The sequence below is a fragment of the Glossina fuscipes genome, unplaced genomic scaffold (genome assembly GCF_014805625.2).
Source record: "Glossina fuscipes isolate IAEA_lab_2018 unplaced genomic scaffold, Yale_Gfus_2 3, whole genome shotgun sequence".
NCBI classification, from domain to species: domain Eukaryota; kingdom Metazoa; phylum Arthropoda; class Insecta; order Diptera; family Glossinidae; genus Glossina; species Glossina fuscipes.
The window spans coordinates 8,260,736-8,279,478 of NW_023998417.1; the positions used below are offsets into that span (position 1 = coordinate 8,260,736).

Genomic DNA, 18,743 nt, shown 5'->3' on the forward strand with positions numbered 1-18,743 from the left:
TGGCTGAAGTTATTAAAAAAAAAATGTCCTTGAAAATATTTAAAAAGTAATAAAGAGAACTTGTTGCGGAAGCGCTCTATGAAAATTTTTAGGAAATGTTATGAAAGCCTCACTATTACGCTGAGTTGAATAAAATGTTAGTAGCTTGTTGATTTATTTGCATCAACAAAAGTAAACGTTTTTGAAATAAGCAAGAAGACGGGGTATCTTGCAAATACTTTACTGCTCAATTAGAAGTTTTTAATTGTTTTTTGTTAAATTTTACTTTTGTTATTTGAAGAATTCTTTTTTTTTAATGCCGGTTCATATGTTGAGAGCTATTGAACGTGAAAAATTCCTTATTTGCCGAAGTTTGCAGCGAAGTGTTCTAATAGAGACAAGATATTAGTTTTCAGAAAAACCTGAACACAGTCGCCATGCCGACCTTTGGTTTCATATATTTTCGCGAAGGGGCATCCTTTGAAGAACCGTAGCGCTTTATATAAGAAAAACAATTAAATGGTGTTGACTACTTAATATAACTTCCCATAAGCCATTCCCTCCGCCCCAGAAAGGATTACTATAGGTTGTACTACATCCTTTTGAAACTTTTCATCCACATGAAAGGGCGGTAATTGCACTCCCCAAATAAATACGCGCAAGGCTTTGCGTTTTATGTATATTGTGACAAATTTTGTTGAAAAATATATATAAAAAGATAGGAAATTTAAGACAAATCAAAAATCAAAGGGATTAAAACAAATGCATTTAACTTATTATCAATTTTTTTTTTTTGTAAAAATTTCTTAGATAAACAAAAAGCTTAGAAAGCAAAATTAAAAAAAAAATAAAACTACATTACGCGAAACTTCTTAAGTATCCTGGTAATTTCTAAAGCTGGACAAAATTCGTAAATTCTCAGCATCCTCGATAATATCGGGCAGATAATCGCCGTAAATTGTAGTAATTTTATACAAACTACGTTTTACGGCACTCTTCAAAGCAATTAAATTTTGATCCCACTTTTTTCCATTTAAATTAACATTATTCAGTTTATCAGATTCCTGTTTCAGTCTCAAGAGAGTGTTAATTATTTCCGGTAGAGTGATTTGTACTACGCCGTGTTTATCCTCTTTAAAGGACGATGCACAGATCCCTGCTAAGCCTTGACATATCCAAATTATAATTTGTGAATTCGATAGAATAAAGGCAGCCTTTGCACCTTCCGGTTCACAAAACATATAAAAAAATCCTGGTGTTCTACGAAGTGTGGTATGTAAAGTCGTGTGAAGTTGTTTATACTTATTATCAAAATATTCTTTAATACGTTGTGCTGTTGGCAGCGGTTTAGGACAAGTTAAAGTCGTGACAGCCGGTGCATCAGGTACCATTTTTCTAATGCCGTAGATAACATTATATTGACGTAGTAAAAGTTTTTCCGCCGCTATCGTAGCGCTTGTTTGGGCTTTAGATATAAATTCGGCATTCTTCAGGGTTGATATGCTTTTAATAGATTGAGACAAATCTTCAATGAATTCGTTCATTATGGCCAAGCATTGGGCAGACAAATTATTCCAATTCGTAGGATAGCCACCTGCAAATGAAGCATAATTAATTAACTAAGTACCATCAGAAAATACATATCTAATTCTTTTTAACTTACCGGGTATAGATAAATTATAGATAGCGGAACGTTTACTAATCATCGAGCTATTGCCCATTGTTTGCAATTGTAACGCGCCCAGTTTTTGTATAATGGGTACTTGAGTCGTGGCCAGAGCTTCTACCAGCGTCACATCCTTATCCGCTTTAGTCTCTAAATTTGGACAAACTAACTGGGCTTTTTCAATAACGAACTCCATTTCTTGCGTTAAAAAGATTGAGAACAATTTTTGCATCAATTGCATATTACTGAGGATTTGTGATGATAGTATCCAAGCATAAAATAGTAGACGCAAATTGGTAACAGTAGAAAAGAATGAAATGTAATTTTCTTCCAAATCCATTCCAAATAAAAGAGCTAAACGTTCATTACCGTAATGACCCAAAAGCCAATAAATGAAAGTGTAATAAAGGCAGGGCATAAACGATTTGAGCAAAGATTTATATAGTATCGAGTGCAGAGCACATAAACGAACTATGGAAGCCTGCTGGATGTTGGGAAATTCTGCTTCCGGTTCTTGTTTTAAATTCGCTTTACAGAAATGATAAAAACCTGATGAAATGCCAATGCCAGTAAGGAACGTGTAATAAGGATTCAAACACCTTTGACCGTAACATTCGTACGTAAGAGATCTACAGTAAGATGCAATTTAGAAAGGAAAAACAAATTGAGTAGCAATGACTCACCTGTAATCTTCATGGAGAAATTGTGTATACGTACACGCAGTGAGCAGTCCCATTACTATATGTATCCCAAGAAAAGACAGTTTTCTTGGAAATGTTTTCACTAACCATACGAAACGAGAGGCATAGTAACGTTTAATCGCTAAATGAGATTTTCCCAATAAAATTGCGTAAATAAGAATTGACGCTATAAGCGGCGTTATTACCACCCAAGTATAAAAAGAAAATATCAAGCTGGATGTCTCCTTTAGCCAACGCATCGGGTGCAACGCGTTAAAGTTGACAAATAACAAGAAAACTGCTAATAATAAATATTGCATGAAAACGCTCAACACCAACGCAATTAAACATCGCGACAATAACAACATTTTGCACTTGGATTCAGTTGTCTTCATTGTAAATCCGCAAATTCCAGAGGATAAAAGAAATCAAATACCGGTTTTTTTTAGGTTAGACTACGAGTTACAATTTTATAAATGTAAGTCAACGCTTCGATAATAAAGGAACTGTGATCGTTAATTGTTCGTATATAAAATTAGTGTACGATTTAATTTATTTAATATTGTTTAACGTTTTGCTCAAACATTTGCCGATGGTTTAAGCGCGTTTTTTTCACTTTTTTAAAACAACACCTGTTTTCTTTATAAGAATGCAGCCAAGTTAAATTTCAACATGCAGGGTGACTCATCCTATATTATATCGGTTATTGAACAGTAGATTATATAAATAATACTTTTAATTCTTGTGTTTTATTAAAGACAAATAAGAATTTATAATCATTAATGAAATAATATTAAAACTTATCGATAATGATCGATAATTAACCTAAATTCATTTTTATTCATAGCCATTATCTAATTATAATGCGTCAAAAACTTTTATCAAGCAGATTTTGATCAAAGATATAGTTACCCAGTAAATACAACAACTCAGTAAAACCTATGTTGTTTATTTGCTGGCTTGGAGAATAAGAAGAGCAAATACAACAAATTTGTGGACGCCGCAGTTTTCTATTTTATTTCACTACATTATTGGATTTCTTCATATTTTATAATTACATCAAGCATATATATCTTATTTGCGTCACAGAACTTTGTTTCCAGTCATTTTATTTTTCCTCAGTCACTTGAAATTCGGGAACATTTAATTTCTACAAATTGGTTTTAAAAACGCTAGAAGAATGAGATATTAAAATAAACAAAGAAAACAAGCACTTTCGTAAGCCTTCTTCCTTTTCCAAGCCTTTTCGATCGGCATCATCAAGGCTGTAAATCTGCAGTTAACTAAAATAAGTCGTAAATGTCGATAAAGGATCAAAGTTCAGCCATACAACCAATCATTAATCAAATGTTTAAAATGCAATTATTTTCTTTAATTCGTATGCGCTCTGGGCATGCGCAAAACCCATTCATGTAAGAAGACTTTTTTAAAATCATATTGTCAGCAAAAATATTGTTTTTTATTACTTTGTGTCTATATAAATAATTAATTGCAATCACAATAAATCCGAAGAAGAAAATAACGAATTGCTTATAAACATAGTTGCTTAAATAAGTTTTGAAATTTTCTACTACTTATTTGCAGCAACGTTGCATATTTGCTGTAGTCACTTCTGCAAAATTATTGTAAAATTTAGTTTGCGCTGAGAGAATTTCTGCGATTATTTGGCATTACTAGGGGATTGCTGGTATTGTTATTGTAAAATTGCTTTACTCGTGTCTCAAAAGAGAGAAATAAATATAGAGAGAATCAAGAGATTCACTTTTAACAATTTGCTTGCTTACACGAATATAAATCTAAACATTTTCTACATTTTCTCAGTAACTCACGGTTATTGTGTGCGGCGGTCGTTTTGCGCGTAAAAATACGGCGGAGAATATTAAGGAAAATAACAACAAATAATATCTAAAATAATTAAAAAGAAAAGATAATATGATTAAATATTTGTGTAAAAAATGTCAAATAAAATAAAATGTATATACATATATTTATATAATTATATATAAATAATATTTTTTTAAGTGAAATATAATTAAAACAAATATTTTGAAGTAATTGTGTTACATACGCACATACACAAATTATTATACATATATATAAGGTGAGAGTGAAGTCAAAAGAAGAGGCAGTGATAGAGTAAAATGAAAATAGAGCCCGCAAATCAAATCAAAATTTGTGAAATGAGAATGTGAGTGCGAAAATGCTTTAGCACAAGTACACAACACACACATCAACACAGGCATACAGAGCACTAATTAAAATCAATTTAATTCAATACGAAAAAGAAACGTATGTAGATAAATCTGTTCCACTAATCGGTAAACGTACATGCGTACGTACGTACGCATTTGCCTATGGAAATTAATGCAATTTTGTGGCTTTTAATTGCTCGAAGGTAAAGTTTATTAAAAGCGGCTAAAAATAACTTCAAAATAAAAATATGCAAAAATATTTATTTAAAGAAATCTAAAAGCATTTAATTGCACGCACTGTGCAATGAATGGAATTTAAAAAGTGTTTTTTTTCCTCTCTGCGAGTAAAGTTATTTGTGTATTTACGTAAAAATATTTGGGAGAATAAGGAAAGTGTAGAAAGCTGATTCGTTTATGTTTGCGTAAGCGTATCGGGGATATACGTGTGTTTGTATGTCATTGTGCGTATTGAGGTCATTCATCAGCAACATCATCGTTTGGTTACGGCTGACTTGACAGCACACATTCAAGCATAAAAAAAAAATAGAAAACAAAAATTTGATGCTTTATATTTTTTCGATTAATGACATTTGTTGCTGCTGTTGTTGACTGCATCACGAAAATAACAACAAAGGTAGATTTTTTTTTTTTATGCTAATACAAATATATTTCAAATATATAATAATCTACGTGCGTAAAGGTATCTATATTTTTCTTGTGATGGCGCTGTATCATATACATGGTTTCGGATATTCCGCGTTAGAAAGCAGGTGTCATTTTATTTAAACAAAAAAAAAAAAAAAAAACAAAAGATATATAAAGAATTAAACTATTCGTAATTGAGAAAATAAAAAAAGAGCCGAGAAAACATATTGTGCATGCATTCAAATGCTTATGAGGCAAACAAAAGTGAAAATTTTATCCGAAATTAACTTTAATACCCCTGAAATTACACGGTCATGCATGCCGTTGACGAATACATTTGTTTGTGTGCATGTGTATGTGCGTGTGTTGAATTAAAAATTTATAATCATAACCAGAAATTCCACTACACCAAAAAGTGAAAGAAAACACACAACTGCAAGCATACATATTTATATATATATATATATGTTTGAATTCTTTTCCTACAAACAAAACTGCTCATTTGTTCGTATTAACGGTCGCGCGCGCGTTCTCTCTATCTCCCATTCTCTCATTCATCGCTTGGACTCTCAAGATTGGTGTAAAATGCTACAATAAGCTTCTGTTTTTTTTTTCTAAAGGTGTGTGTTTCGTTGATATACTCGCATAGTTATTTAGTTAGACTAACTTTTAAAAACTAAAAATATATATTTTACAATTAACTTTTACTCTACTCACCTACTTTCTATTAAAAATGAATTCTACTCCCCTTTAGAGTAAGATATTATCGTTTAAACGTTTATACATTTAACGTATACTAATTTATTATTATTATTGCTATAGTGCATCTAGCGTAGCATTGCATTTTTCTATAAAACATATACAAATACCTTTTTCTCTCATCACTTATCTATGGTAGATTTTTGTTTTTGGTATTGCCTATTCTCTTTTTATAGCGGTGTGCATAGTTCTCCCTCTCATTCTCTTTCTCTTTATTTATCTCGAAAATTGTAAAACGACTTACTTGCAATTGATTTCTGCAAATGCAATGCGTTTAATTTTCTTGCTCTTATAGTGTATAGAGAAATTAGGTAAAAAAATCAAAAAAAAAAAAATTAATAAAAAAATAAAAATACAATGTGATATCGAAAATCGAGAAATAATCATCGTCATCAATTATAAATGTGCATAAAACAAAAAAAAAAAAATTTGCAACTATTTTAGCCGTTATTTATCTGATAAATTGTGAATGTTTATGGAAATAAATTATATTTGTTAAAGAGTTGATTATGCATGTGTATACATACGTGTTCGTTCCTGCATATATTGAATATAAAGTTATTTGGTAAACAAAAATGTGCATTGTGTTAAAAGTGTGTCAAGTGTATTTAATGGGATTACAAATTAATCTCTCCCTCAAATCTTTTGTGCTCACACTTAATACTCAGTGCGTGTTGGTTTTCATTGACTACAATAAGTGTATAGTGCGCTGGAAATATCAGTGTGTATTTGCTTGCGGGGTTCATATTAAATTACATTTGTAAAGCTGTAAATCTTTTTGAATTATTTGGACATTTATATCAATTAGAATGAATTTGTGTATGTGCGTGCGGGTTTTGTTGATTTTTTCAGGCTTATTATTGGATTATTGTCGTGTGCTATGAAAATTGCATAAACAGGTGTAGACTTGGGATAGAAAAATGTAAATTTTTTTTCCCTGTGTTTATAAACGTTAGGAAAATGTCTAAATTTGAGGTCAATTAAGTGTAAAATTCTCATACAATTATCTTATCAATTGTTTACATTAAACTTTCTGACCCGAATTAATGCAACGGTTACGTAAATAATTGAAATATAATTTTTTTCTTCTTCTTGTTGTTGTTCTTGTTGCATGTTCATAGCTTTTATCATTGCATTGTTTCTCATTGAAAATCGATATCTATTTTAGTTCGTAATTAATAAGTAGAAGTATTGGGAAAAGAGTAATTTCGAGGTGAAAGGTAACCTTTACATTAATCCGCAACACGTTTCAAAACAAATCAAATGGCGTGTCTTTTAAGCGTATTTCCTGATATCTTCATTCAGATATGATAGGTAAAAATGTAATATTTAAAGGATTGAGTTATCTACGCAAAAGCGTAAATAATCGCCTTAGGACCCAAGCAATGCAGAGTTCAGTACTGTTTAGAAATGGGAAACATCACTCTAACAGCCTAAAAAAGAAAAACGCATTTTTGACAATTTTCTTGAATAGAATATTATGGAAAAATAATTGAAAGTAGCAGAGCAGCAATTTTTTTCGCTATGCTTTCTTAGTGCAAAGGGCTTCGTGATCTACGTTTTCTTTTTTGATGCAAATTTGTGTGTAAGAAAGTGCATTTAATTTACATCGTTACGGTTGTACGTCGGGGACTTTAGAAATGTTGAATTTCATTAGCGAGTGTTAGAGAGAAAAATTTCAATCTTCAACCAAAAAAAATCCACTTTTTTGTTAATAAAAAAAATAAATTAATTTGTTAACGGTATTTTAAAGATACTGTAAAAAATTTCGAATAAAATGAATGAAACTTGGCGACGCTTTTTCGTGGTCGAAAAATCATGTTTTGAGATGAGTGCGCTTAAAGCTTTAAAATATGTTTTTTGTACATGATTTGTCTTATTTTTCTGTAGCTCCAAGACCGTTCAAATATTTCTTATATCTCATTTTCTTTCCTTAACGATTCCATCTTTTAAAGCGGGCCTGTTTCGCTTTATTTATCAACGGTGAAATTTTTCATGTTGTTACAGAAGGGTTGGAAGTTTTCTAATAGTTATTAGTCCCATATAACATCAACGGTTGCCTCACTGAAGCTACACTAACATGTTTTTGTTTCAAAAGGTTTTCAAATACATGTAAATACTTTCTAAAGATACCTATTTCCGCATTAGAGAAGCTAGAAGTCAGCAGGTAAGACATTTGGCTCCAAATTTCCTGTAGGAGTTCATACATTTCACAATTCTCTTTCCTCGCTTCCCTCTCTCGCAGCGCTTCATGGGGTTTCAAGAAAAAAATTTCTTTTGAATTTTTTTCTACTCATTATAGATGGCCCAAAGGATTTAAGGTAGAGAGCGTGAAAAAGTTTCAATCAATTATGCTCGGAAAGTTGTCAAACAGACCTATTTAATATTAATTTTATCATTACATGAAGCTTTCTGCAAAAACAAAATGTACCTGCAATTATTGTCCCTGAAGGTGTGATGTCATCTGATGTTTATTACAAAGTATGATGTAACTCGCCTAAGGCTATTTAAAAAAGAAACAAAAGTGAATACATTGTAATGGAACACGGCCGCCCAATTAAATCCCCTACACAATTTCATTTAATAAAATTATTCATACAACGACTTCTCAAAATAAGGTGTAAGGTAGAGTGATTCGATCCAACCATTTTCAATAGGGTTCGTCCTTGGTCCAAAATATATAGGTTGATCGAATCTCATCAAAATGTCTTAAAAATTTTCTATCTTAGTAGATTGAGCACTTGAAAACAACATGGACAGAAGAACCGACAGACTTAGATATATTCAGAAAGTGATTCTGAATCGACGGTTATAATCGAAAGTGAGCGAGTTTGTGGGTGTTACATACATGTGCACAAACTCAATATATTCTTATACAATAACTAGTATAGGGTATAAATATTAAAAGTTTTTTTTTATTATTCGAGTCATTCGGATAAGTGGATCTCAATTATTCCACAATATTCATAGACATGTATTAGGCGTATAACTTTCTTTCCGCCGTTTTTTCTTTCCACATCCGAGACTTTATTGTAAAGAACAAGTTGTACACTTACTATTCGATACACAGTTTTTCGTTAGGCCCTATTTCTGCTATCTTTTAGAAATAATACGAATTCCGTAAGGATATAAGGATTGATCTTGTAAAGTTATCCAGAAAGTACTCCACGCTTGCATATTTTCATAAAAGGTAATGCATCGTTCAAACAAACAACTCCTGATCTATCGACATACGTACTAAACGGAACTATATCCACAGAACTATATCAATTCCAAGAAAATTTTATACGCCAGTACTTTCAAGTTAAAAAGTCACAGTTGTATTTAGCAGTCTATAGTGTATTTACACTATGTCATAAACTGTAACCAAATACTTGTATTAGAGATATTCAGGGCAAATATAGTTTTTCCCAAATTACCTTAAAAGAGCTGCTAGAGTGTGAAAAGGGCGTATTTCTTTATTGTTAGCTATAAATCTTTTAAACCAAACACTAATTACTTAATACTAGTGGGTTCTCTATATAACAACAAGGAGATCCGAAAATGATAGGTAGAAAGAAGGAAAACAATGGTAAGCCGCACTAATGTAGACAATCCCTTTGTTATGATAAAAGCAAACATAGTTTGCTTCAGTAAAGGTGTCTGCTAAGATCATTGCCTTAAATTAGCGGTGTCGAAGGAGTGACGGACATTGTCGGCACTGAGGGATTTGTTTAATTAAGACGCTCCGTTGAGCGTCGCAGAGATTACATTACAAGAGCCGGAAGACCCATATTTACTTTATGCGAATGTCCATCTTGCTGATCATGAATTATGCAATTTTTAAAAAATTATTTTTTTTGTGTATGTAATGTTGACTATTCGTTCACCTTCACTCAGCAAAACGCATCATATTCGTGTTTAAGCAACAAAGGCACAAAAAGGCGAACTAAGCTCAGAATTTTATGCTGTAATTCATTGGACATCTGATGGCTATCGGTGGACGATGCAAAGGTCAAATCTCGCATATATACTAATCCCTTGTTGATGGATAAAAAATATTACCATACGTTGTTCCTGTTCATTGTTTGCGATGTCTTGAAATTCCTATTATATGTGTATAGAACTCTACGTTAATTTTAATTGTTGTATTTTTAAAGTCAAGCGAATGAATAGCAATATGACTTGTCGTTTGAACATATTTTATAAGTAATGAACCTTTTTTTTTGTAGCGGAAAGGAAATCCATTGTACAGAATTATAACTAGACTCATGCTATTTGCATAATGTAACAATGTATCTTAAATTGAAATTATCAATGGACATATTCAACCATACATAAGGGAATGAAAAATCACGACATCTCGTTCACGGCGTTTTCATTCTTTTCTAATGAAGCGAGCGCACAGTATCATTGAAATGTTTATTAAAAAATTTTCGTTTGATAAAAACATAAAACACCAAACCATCATTACTTAAAGAAAGTAAATTTTTTTTTTATCGTGAAATCAAAGTAAATTGACAGACAAGAACAAACAATCAAAGAAACAAACCAGCAAAAAGCAATATCTGTCACTGACATATTGTCAATTCTTTTAATGAATTCAAATTCAATCAAACAACCACCAAACAACAAAGAAATCTCTGGTATTCAACACCTTTCAAGTTTGAATCGAATCAAAACTCAAAAGTACTTGAAATTGTCAACACGTACATACTTTTTATAAAAGCGGAGATAATCATTATTATGATTTCATAAGCTGGGATATTTCAATGTTACGGTGAGGTTTGCTTTCATTAGAACATCCTTTTTAGCGAGGCTGAAACGGGGGGGGGGCCCGGGGGCGGGTGAGAAAAAAAACCGAATAGAAACAATAATAATAATAATGACAACAACAACAATGATAATAGAAATAAAGAGCAGATGATCTAATCCACCACTTGAATAAGAATGTATATATGTGCGTGTATGTATGCATATATGTAATGCAAAAACCGACAACCACTTGTGTGTCCCTAGCAGACAGGCTCATGTTCAAATACCCACGTAGTCAATTGTCACTCCTTAAAATAACACAAAAGATAAACCGAAAATGAAACGATTGAGATAACATAACAAAGCGTAACGGCAACAACAACAACAACAACACCAATAATAATAATAACAGCAAACGAAAGCAACAGAAACAATAGCTGAGTAGATATCTATAAGTTTTCAGTATCTGTCAATATGTATGTTTGGAACCCACATCACAGACATTCCTTTCAGTTAACATTTTTCTATTAACACCAAACCGGAGAATGGAATTCAAGAAAGCAAAAAGGAAAAAGATGTTATGTCAATTTTTTTTTGTATAGAATTTTTTCAAAAACATCCATAAAATTTAGCTATCACTCGCCGTTAAAGATGAAAGCGTGACATTTATATAATCTAAGGTCTCTCTCTGTTCCTTTGTCTTCTTTTCACTCTTCCTATTTGCCGATCTGACCGTTTGATGAATATGAGTAAACACATGCATGTTTTGCTATTGCTTAGGCATTAGAAATGTTTTTTTGTTTTTTTTTTTGTTTTTTTTTAAATAGTTTTTAATTTTAAGGTGTGACGAATGAGCCGAAAAAAGAGGTCTTCAAAAAGTCACAAATATTGTACGGATTTTGTGTTCATTAGAAGGATTATGCGGAGGAATTAAATTTCATGTTTGTTGTTTTGTTATGCTAAAGTTTAACGTCCCTTTCTTAGGTTTTAGGCGGCGCTATTTGAGTAACACAATTGGATTTCGTTTTGTTTGATTGAGCGTATTGAAGAAGAAAATTTTCGAATTTTAAGAAAGTAAATAATCTCAGGTATTTATTTTTGTTCACCAAGCGGCTTAGTGTAGACGAGATATTTTTTTTTTAAGTCACTACGTTAGTAATAGTCAATCTTATGCTAAGGATATAAATACTAAATCGGAGTTAGTGCGTAGACGGTTTTAATACCACATATACAGGACGTACATATTTCAAGCTGGGATTTTTGGCAATAATAAGCAGTCGTCGTAACACCAACATATAATTTTTCTAATCCCAAACGGTACAGAAGAAAGCATTTCTCGCATTATATTCCAACTGAGGATGAAAATTGGATTTATTTTGACAATCCCAAATTCTTTGCCTTTAATTGACTATCAGTCGTTGCATTAAAAACTAGGCAACGTTTCATGTTTTAGTTGAGCCTAACGGTAGATTATATTATTTATAAAATATACTTAACATTCGTATAATTTAACATTGTTTTTTACAACAAAGGGAATTAACTGATTGTTAACAACAGCATTGCAGAAAAAGAAGAAGAAGATAGTTAAGATGTGAAATAATTAAATTCATTTTTTCTAATTCTAATCCTGATCTAAGTATTTTTCGTTATTTATCTAAAAATTTTTATTCATTAAATTAAATTAAATTAATTTTTTTGATTTTTTTGTTTTCAGAATTTATAATAATTCTTTAGTTAGCAGCGTTCTAACTGTAACCATTTGAAGAATCATATATATAAAGTATTAATATGGCAGCAGCAAGTGCTGGGCATCAGCAACATCAACCGCAGCCACAACAACAGCAAAAATTGAATACTGCTGTTGGTATAAATGGTGGCGCAGTGATTGGTAGAACGACACCAATGCCACCGGCAATTCATAATATGCAACAGCAACAGCACTTAATGCAACAGTATGCTTTAAAGCAACAGCAACAACAACAGCAAGCGTATGGTATGCAACAACATCAACAGTCACATTATGTTATAAATCAACAACACAGTCAAATGCAACATTTTCCGCAACAGCAGCAACATCAAATGCATTTTAAAATGCAACAACAGCAACAAGAACAACAAGAAATGCTAAACAATCATCATATGATGGCGACATCGCCAACAGCTCACCACATAAACCAACAAACGCAATCACAGCCACAGCAAACACATCACCAAAATCATTTAAATCCACAACAACAACAACAACAACAAAATAAATTTCATAATAATATCGCATATGGTACAACGCAACAACAACAACACCAGCAGCAGCAAGTGCAACAACAACAATCACAAAGATTAGTATCATCACAGCAAATAAGTCAACCATCACAACATATATCAGGAGCTACGGTAAATGGGAGTAACGTAACGTCAAGAACTCCTTCACTGATTGGCCCGAATGCTTATCAGCAACATAATGGCAATATGATGTCAGCGCAACAACAACAACAACAGCAGCAGCAGCAACAACAACAACAAGAACAGCAACATCATCATCATCATCATCCTCATCATCTTAATCATCATCATCACCATCAATCGCAACAGCCACAACATCAATGGCATACACCGCAAATGACACAAAATTCAACGTCAATGCAACAAATTCAACAACACCAGCCATTAAAAGCGAATGTAAATAATTCAACAACGGCATTAAGCTCAAGGTCGCCCTTAAGTAATGCAACCAATGTGAACGCGAACACAATTGAAAGCGTTGCTAAACAACCAAATATTTCAATACCTAACAATGACGGCAATTGTAATTCCACTAACCATCATAATAATCCGAATTTAAATACAACTGAAATAAAAATTCCTGCTGCAAAAGGCAATAAAGCCAATTTGGCACCCGGCTGGCGTAGACTGACCAACAACAATGAAATTGTTTACGTCAGGTAAGTAATCAGTCTTTCTTTATATTTCGTCATATGGTGAAATTAATTGTTCACTTGTATTCTCGGGAAAAAAAAAAAAGTTACCCTCCATGCTTTCGGTTAAACTTGTTGGGGGATTAAATAAGAAGCATTTTTCAAGACAGAATTATAATAATAAGAAGAAAATAAACATTATAATAGGTTTAGATTTGTTAGAAAACTCTGTAAACTGTATTATTGACCTTTTGTGCGTCATATTGTTGGTCTGTGTGTGTGTTAATAATAATAATAACACAATAATCTTGCATAATGAAATGATTATTTATTAACATAACACAGTAGTAGGCCAGCGGCAGCAGCAGCAGCAGCAGTAGCAGCAGCAACAACAGCAGTACTAGGACTAGGAAAAAGTGTAGAAAAACTCAAGCTAGCAAGGCGAATTATTAATATGGTTATGGTTGCCAAGTTCTTCCATAAAAAATATTTTATTATGTATTTGGTTTTTGTGTTTCCGTTTTCAAAGGTTTCCTGTATTTGTTCGAGATTATATCCTTTTTGGCTTTTATGGATTTCTATAAAAAAATTCTATATATTTTTTTTTTTTGCTCTTTTGTTTATTTTTTATTTAGTATGCTTAACATTTTAATGAAACCATATAAAAAAAAAAAAAAAAAAAATCGAACCTATTGCTGCTTTCCCCATCTCGTTTGCAAGAAACGAATACTAGTCAATGCATACACGCATATGTATATAGGTAGTAATATAAGGAACAGACGACCATAACAATTCAATTGCGTATGGTTTTCTTCTCATCGCTGTGTTAACCGTAACCCATAAAGGGTTTCTTTGACAGTGTAATATGCATAAATTTTTGGGGTTGAAATACGTAAATTTTTCATCATAATATATGTTTGTTTTTTTTTTCTTTTTCTTGTAACTTTGTGCTGTTATTATTGTTTTTTCTTTTTTCGATTTTTTTTTTTTTTGTTTTTTTTTTGTTCAATAATACTTATACATGGGTTTCTCGTAGTCCTCACGTCACACATGTAATGTATTTCTTTTATGAATTTTTCCACTTGTTTTTTTTTTTCTTTCTTTCCTTTATCCTTAGTTTGTTCATCCTTTCGTTCTTAGTTTAATTTGAATTTATTTTATTTTCACTCCTTGTAGCTTGCCTGCAGGTTGTTTGTTTTTTGCGTCATTTTTTTATTTATTTTCTTTCAATCTTGGTATCGTTATTGTTTGTAAAATAAATTTTGCATAAATTTACCGGAAGAAAAGCCATATAAGTAAATTTTATGGTTTATAAATGTCAAAAGAATTTATTAGCGTAATGTCGAATCAATTTACATGATATAAATTTAAAAAAAAAAAAAAAAAACATACATACATAATTTATTAATAACATGAATAGTCTTTATTGACCTTCTCTTAACTTTGTTTGCAAATTCTTTATTACATTGTGAAGTAGGAAGCGAAAAGAAAGGAGGGAACCCTTTGGCACCCTTTCACCAAAAATTAACAAAAAAAAAAAAAGAAAAGCTCAAGGTGCTAACCTTTAGAGTTTTTTCTTATGTTTTTACGAACGGAGAACGGAAGTTCGTTGTATTCTCTTAAATATCCTAAGGTAGGGCATTCCAAGTTCTTGTCGATAAAGTATTCTGAATTTATAATCATTGCAAAAAGTTCACGGCACTAGTTCGCGACTTCGATTATACCTATATATGAATTGAATCAGTTTATGTTGCTCGACATTAAAAACAAATTCAACAATAGCTGGAGATTATAAAAAAGTCGCTATAGCAAGCAGAGACCTTACAGTTAGTTGCATAGTTTTCTCATTAATTTCTTAAAGTCGTTTCGCTTCCTTTCGACGATATATATCGTTTTTTAGTTGTTGTTTTATAAAAGGATTAAAGCATATTTATGCAAGAAACCACTACATAGACAGATATGTTTGTTGCATCCCAGACATGTATATGAATTTCATATCCACGTACTTTCTGTAAATATTCTTAGCAATCATTATGTGTTTCACGTCTATTATGCGATAAAAACTCTCTTAGCTTAGGCTAAAATCAAAGGTTACAGTGAAAGTTTTCGTTCCTTTCTTGAGGCTAATTTTGTATCTGCTTGTAATGATTCTTTTTGTTTTTTTTTTTGCTTTGTTCATGATGAATGCGCGTCAGTGAATTGCGTTTCTGCCACGTGGCTTCACGTGAACGATGGAAATGCGACATTTACAATATCTCCATGAATTTTTCCCTTGGCATACGTTTTATTTATATAGGATTTTCTGTTGAAAACAGCGACATTTTTTATAATGGTTTTCTAATTGTGAGAACATTTCTGAAATTGTACGTTGTTGTTTCCTCATTTGGAATGGATTTACTTTAATCAAAAAAAAAAAAAAAAAAAAAAAAAAAAAAAAAAAAAAAATGCATTATTACGAAACAATTTTGATTGACACTAAGATACATTTATTGTGAGTTGATAAAAAGACGACATGAACTTTATGTTAATCCGCAAAAAAAAAAAATTTGATTTTATATCGTTAAACGCTTCAAAATTAGGGTGTTGCAAGCTGACGGTTGGTGTTACCGCACCCGGTATATTCCGTGCCTTCCCAACGTAAGCTTACCTTTTAGATATCCAGCGATTGGCATTTACCAGAAATTACCATAACGTGATTTTCATTGTTCGAATATACAGCAATAACACGGTTCATTGAGTTTTCATTCCTAATAAACGTATTCAATATACTAACTACACTGCATTCAGTTATACAGCTTCTTATGTAATTTCCAACACTTTCTTATCTCATATTACTTTCCTTTTATTAGTTCAATTCGATAAGCTATGCAACACCAAGGCTGTGACAATGTCAACAGATTGACCATGTATGCTAAATGGCAATCATTTTACTGACTCTCACGCTTTTCATACCGAAAATAGTTGTAGAAGTTATTATCCCATACATTACGGCATGGTAATCTGAATTTCGGTATTATTCTGTTGTTTCGAATAACAACCTAAATAGCCCATAAGCCGATAGCTCCTAAATATTTATTACTTACTTTGATCCAGATGGGTTAACTCGCTACTGTCATTACTCATTCCTTGATGGCTCATCTCATTTCACTTGAATAGTTTGGCGTTGCCACTCTTTGTAATGATCTTACCAGGACTCAGCTTATGTACTACGAATGCGAGAATTCTACTAACTCCATAACGTCTTTTATCCTCTTTACTATAAACTCAGCCGACTCTGAATAGGTTAAAACTAGGTGTGGGATTAAAACAAGTCAGTGTTAGTTACATGTATTCTTTTGACAAACAGACTTATCCCTATTTTCAAGCCAATAAATCCCTTACTGATATTTATCTAGGTTTTGTTCAGTAATTAACAATCAATAGAAGATTTTTGGGTATAAGATTTAAATATGGTGCGGAAAATGGGCTATTCATACGCTTGCAATTACACCAAGCAGGACAGATTTTCATCTCATGTAATCTCTTAGTGAAGGTCTCATTTGATTGAAGCAAACAATAACACATGTCGTCCAGCTGACACCTCCAAATTATCCAGGAATTGGGTTCTTGAGTTCAATGTAATATTAAATGCACCTAAAAATATATTCGATTGGTTTCGAAAAAACTCATGATCCGCCCCCTGATCCGCCTGAGTGGCCGAAGGCGAGGAATCTCGACTGGCAACTCAAAGGTCGTGGGTTGAAATCTCAAGTGCCGTAGAGTTTTTAATAAAGCCGAAAGCCTTAGATGCTGGCGCTTTAAGACTTTAGTCTTAGAATTCATTCTCTGGCTAAATTTATAATAAAAATAATAATATTCTTCTCCCATATTTACAAAACAAGTAAAAAATATTAAGAGAAATCTAAAATCCGTTATTCTGATGATATTGTTCTTCAATACAATTACATTCAAAATTGAGGTTGATATCTGTTTTTTTTTTTTTTTTAATTTGTTCCAATTTGTTTATAAACTATTTGAGTAAGAATTCTTAAATATTTTTTCTATGGAAATCTTTTATTATTCATAGACATTTTGTGTTTATCTTATCTTATTATGCAAAGTACAATATCTGTCTTGCAAACAATTGAACGAAAAAAAAGAAGAAGAAAAAAGTAAAGAAATCTTTGTTTTATTCTACTTAAAATAAATATATTGTTTCTTTTCTTTTACCTTTTTATAAAAAAAATATTCAATGTTTTTAAAAAAAAATTTTTTTTTTTTTTTTTTTTTTCAAAATTTATTTCATTTTAATAAAGATATTGCGTATGCCTTGAATAAAAACATCGTTCATGTCGCACATATCGAACATAATAAACATAATAATATGTGAACACGCGTAAGCATGATATCTCCTTAAGCGAATATAACATATGCTCGTCCAATAAATATAAATAATAATAAACAACAATTTAAACATCACAAGAACAGCATAAGAGCAATAAATAAACATTAAACAACGCACATCATACAGAGAAGAGAGTATAAGTTGTATAGCGTTACAACCACAAATATAATAATAAATAATCAAACGAATGCTATCAAAACTTTATATAAAACCTCAATGACAATCACAAGTATCTGTTTAATGCAAATATTTATATATATGTTGGATAACAGTTATCGTCGTTCGTCCCATTCGTTCATTCGTATAGTAAAGTAAGTAAGATTAACAATAATTACACATAACATGCATAAGTAGGATGGTTGGCTACTTGACTTCAAGCTACATACGATTACATAGCCTTAGGCATCTCCTATATAAACAATTTCTTATATGATATTCGCTTTATCGTATTTGTTGTTGTATTCTATCTCTTCTATATTTGTTGTGTATGTTTGTTTGCATTGTTTTCTTAGATCATCGTGTGGACAAATATGTACAAAATTTTGTTTATGATTTCTATTTAATTTATACGGTCTGCTATTTGTCTACGTTTTTTCATTATGATAACATTTCATTCGCATCTGTATGTATACAAAATACTTACAATTAAAGATTTTTAATATACCGCAAAACAAAAACAAAAGAAAAAGAACTAACGAAAAAATCAACATTTTAACAGCGTAACATATAGCAATTTTAAAATGATTATGGGATGATGTACATGTACGATGTGTACATGTATAGGTAAAAGTA

At 31.6% G+C, this 18,743-nt stretch overlaps 2 protein-coding genes across 12 annotated transcripts in view; one reads left to right on the forward strand and one right to left on the reverse strand.

The window, feature by feature from the left end:
• Positions 1 to 851: 851 nt before the first annotated feature.
• On the reverse strand, positions 852 to 2,916 carry LOC119634880 (nucleoporin Ndc1-like). The gene is made up of 3 exons (XM_038029293.1): positions 2,329 to 2,916; positions 1,643 to 2,274; positions 852 to 1,573 (listed from the first exon to the last, which is right to left on the reverse strand). Exons 1-3 carry the CDS (start codon positions 2,718 to 2,720, stop codon positions 852 to 854), a joined length of 1,746 nt encoding a protein of 581 aa, XP_037885221.1. The 5' UTR covers positions 2,721 to 2,916.
• Positions 2,917 to 4,354: 1,438 nt separating this feature from the next.
• Positions 4,355 to 18,743, forward strand: part of LOC119634776 (AF4/FMR2 family member lilli) — a 302,476-nt gene continuing 288,087 nt past the window's right edge. For 2 of the 11 annotated variants that reach the window (XM_038029131.1, XM_038029140.1), the window contains exons 1-2: positions 5,158 to 5,782; positions 12,370 to 13,594. In XM_038029131.1, the coding sequence (XP_037885059.1) occupies positions 12,444 to 13,594 (1,151 nt within the window). In that variant the 5' untranslated portion in view covers positions 5,158 to 5,782; positions 12,370 to 12,443. The other 9 variants (XM_038029139.1, XM_038029132.1, XM_038029133.1 and 6 more) reach the window with 9 other exon arrangements.

Excerpts from the sequence above, each read along its gene's own strand:
- LOC119634880 (XM_038029293.1), bottom strand. The coding sequence starts at position 2,720 with ATGAAGACAACTGAATCCAAGTGCAAAATGTTGTTATTGTCGCGATGT. Across the intron at positions 2,275-2,328 it reads TTTCTCCATGAAGATTACAG|ATCTCTTACGTACGAATGTT; the intron begins GTGAGTCATTGC and ends ATCTTACTGTAG. Across the intron at positions 1,574-1,642 it reads CTATAATTTATCTATACCCG|GTGGCTATCCTACGAATTGG; the intron begins GTAAGTTAAAAA and ends CTTCATTTGCAG.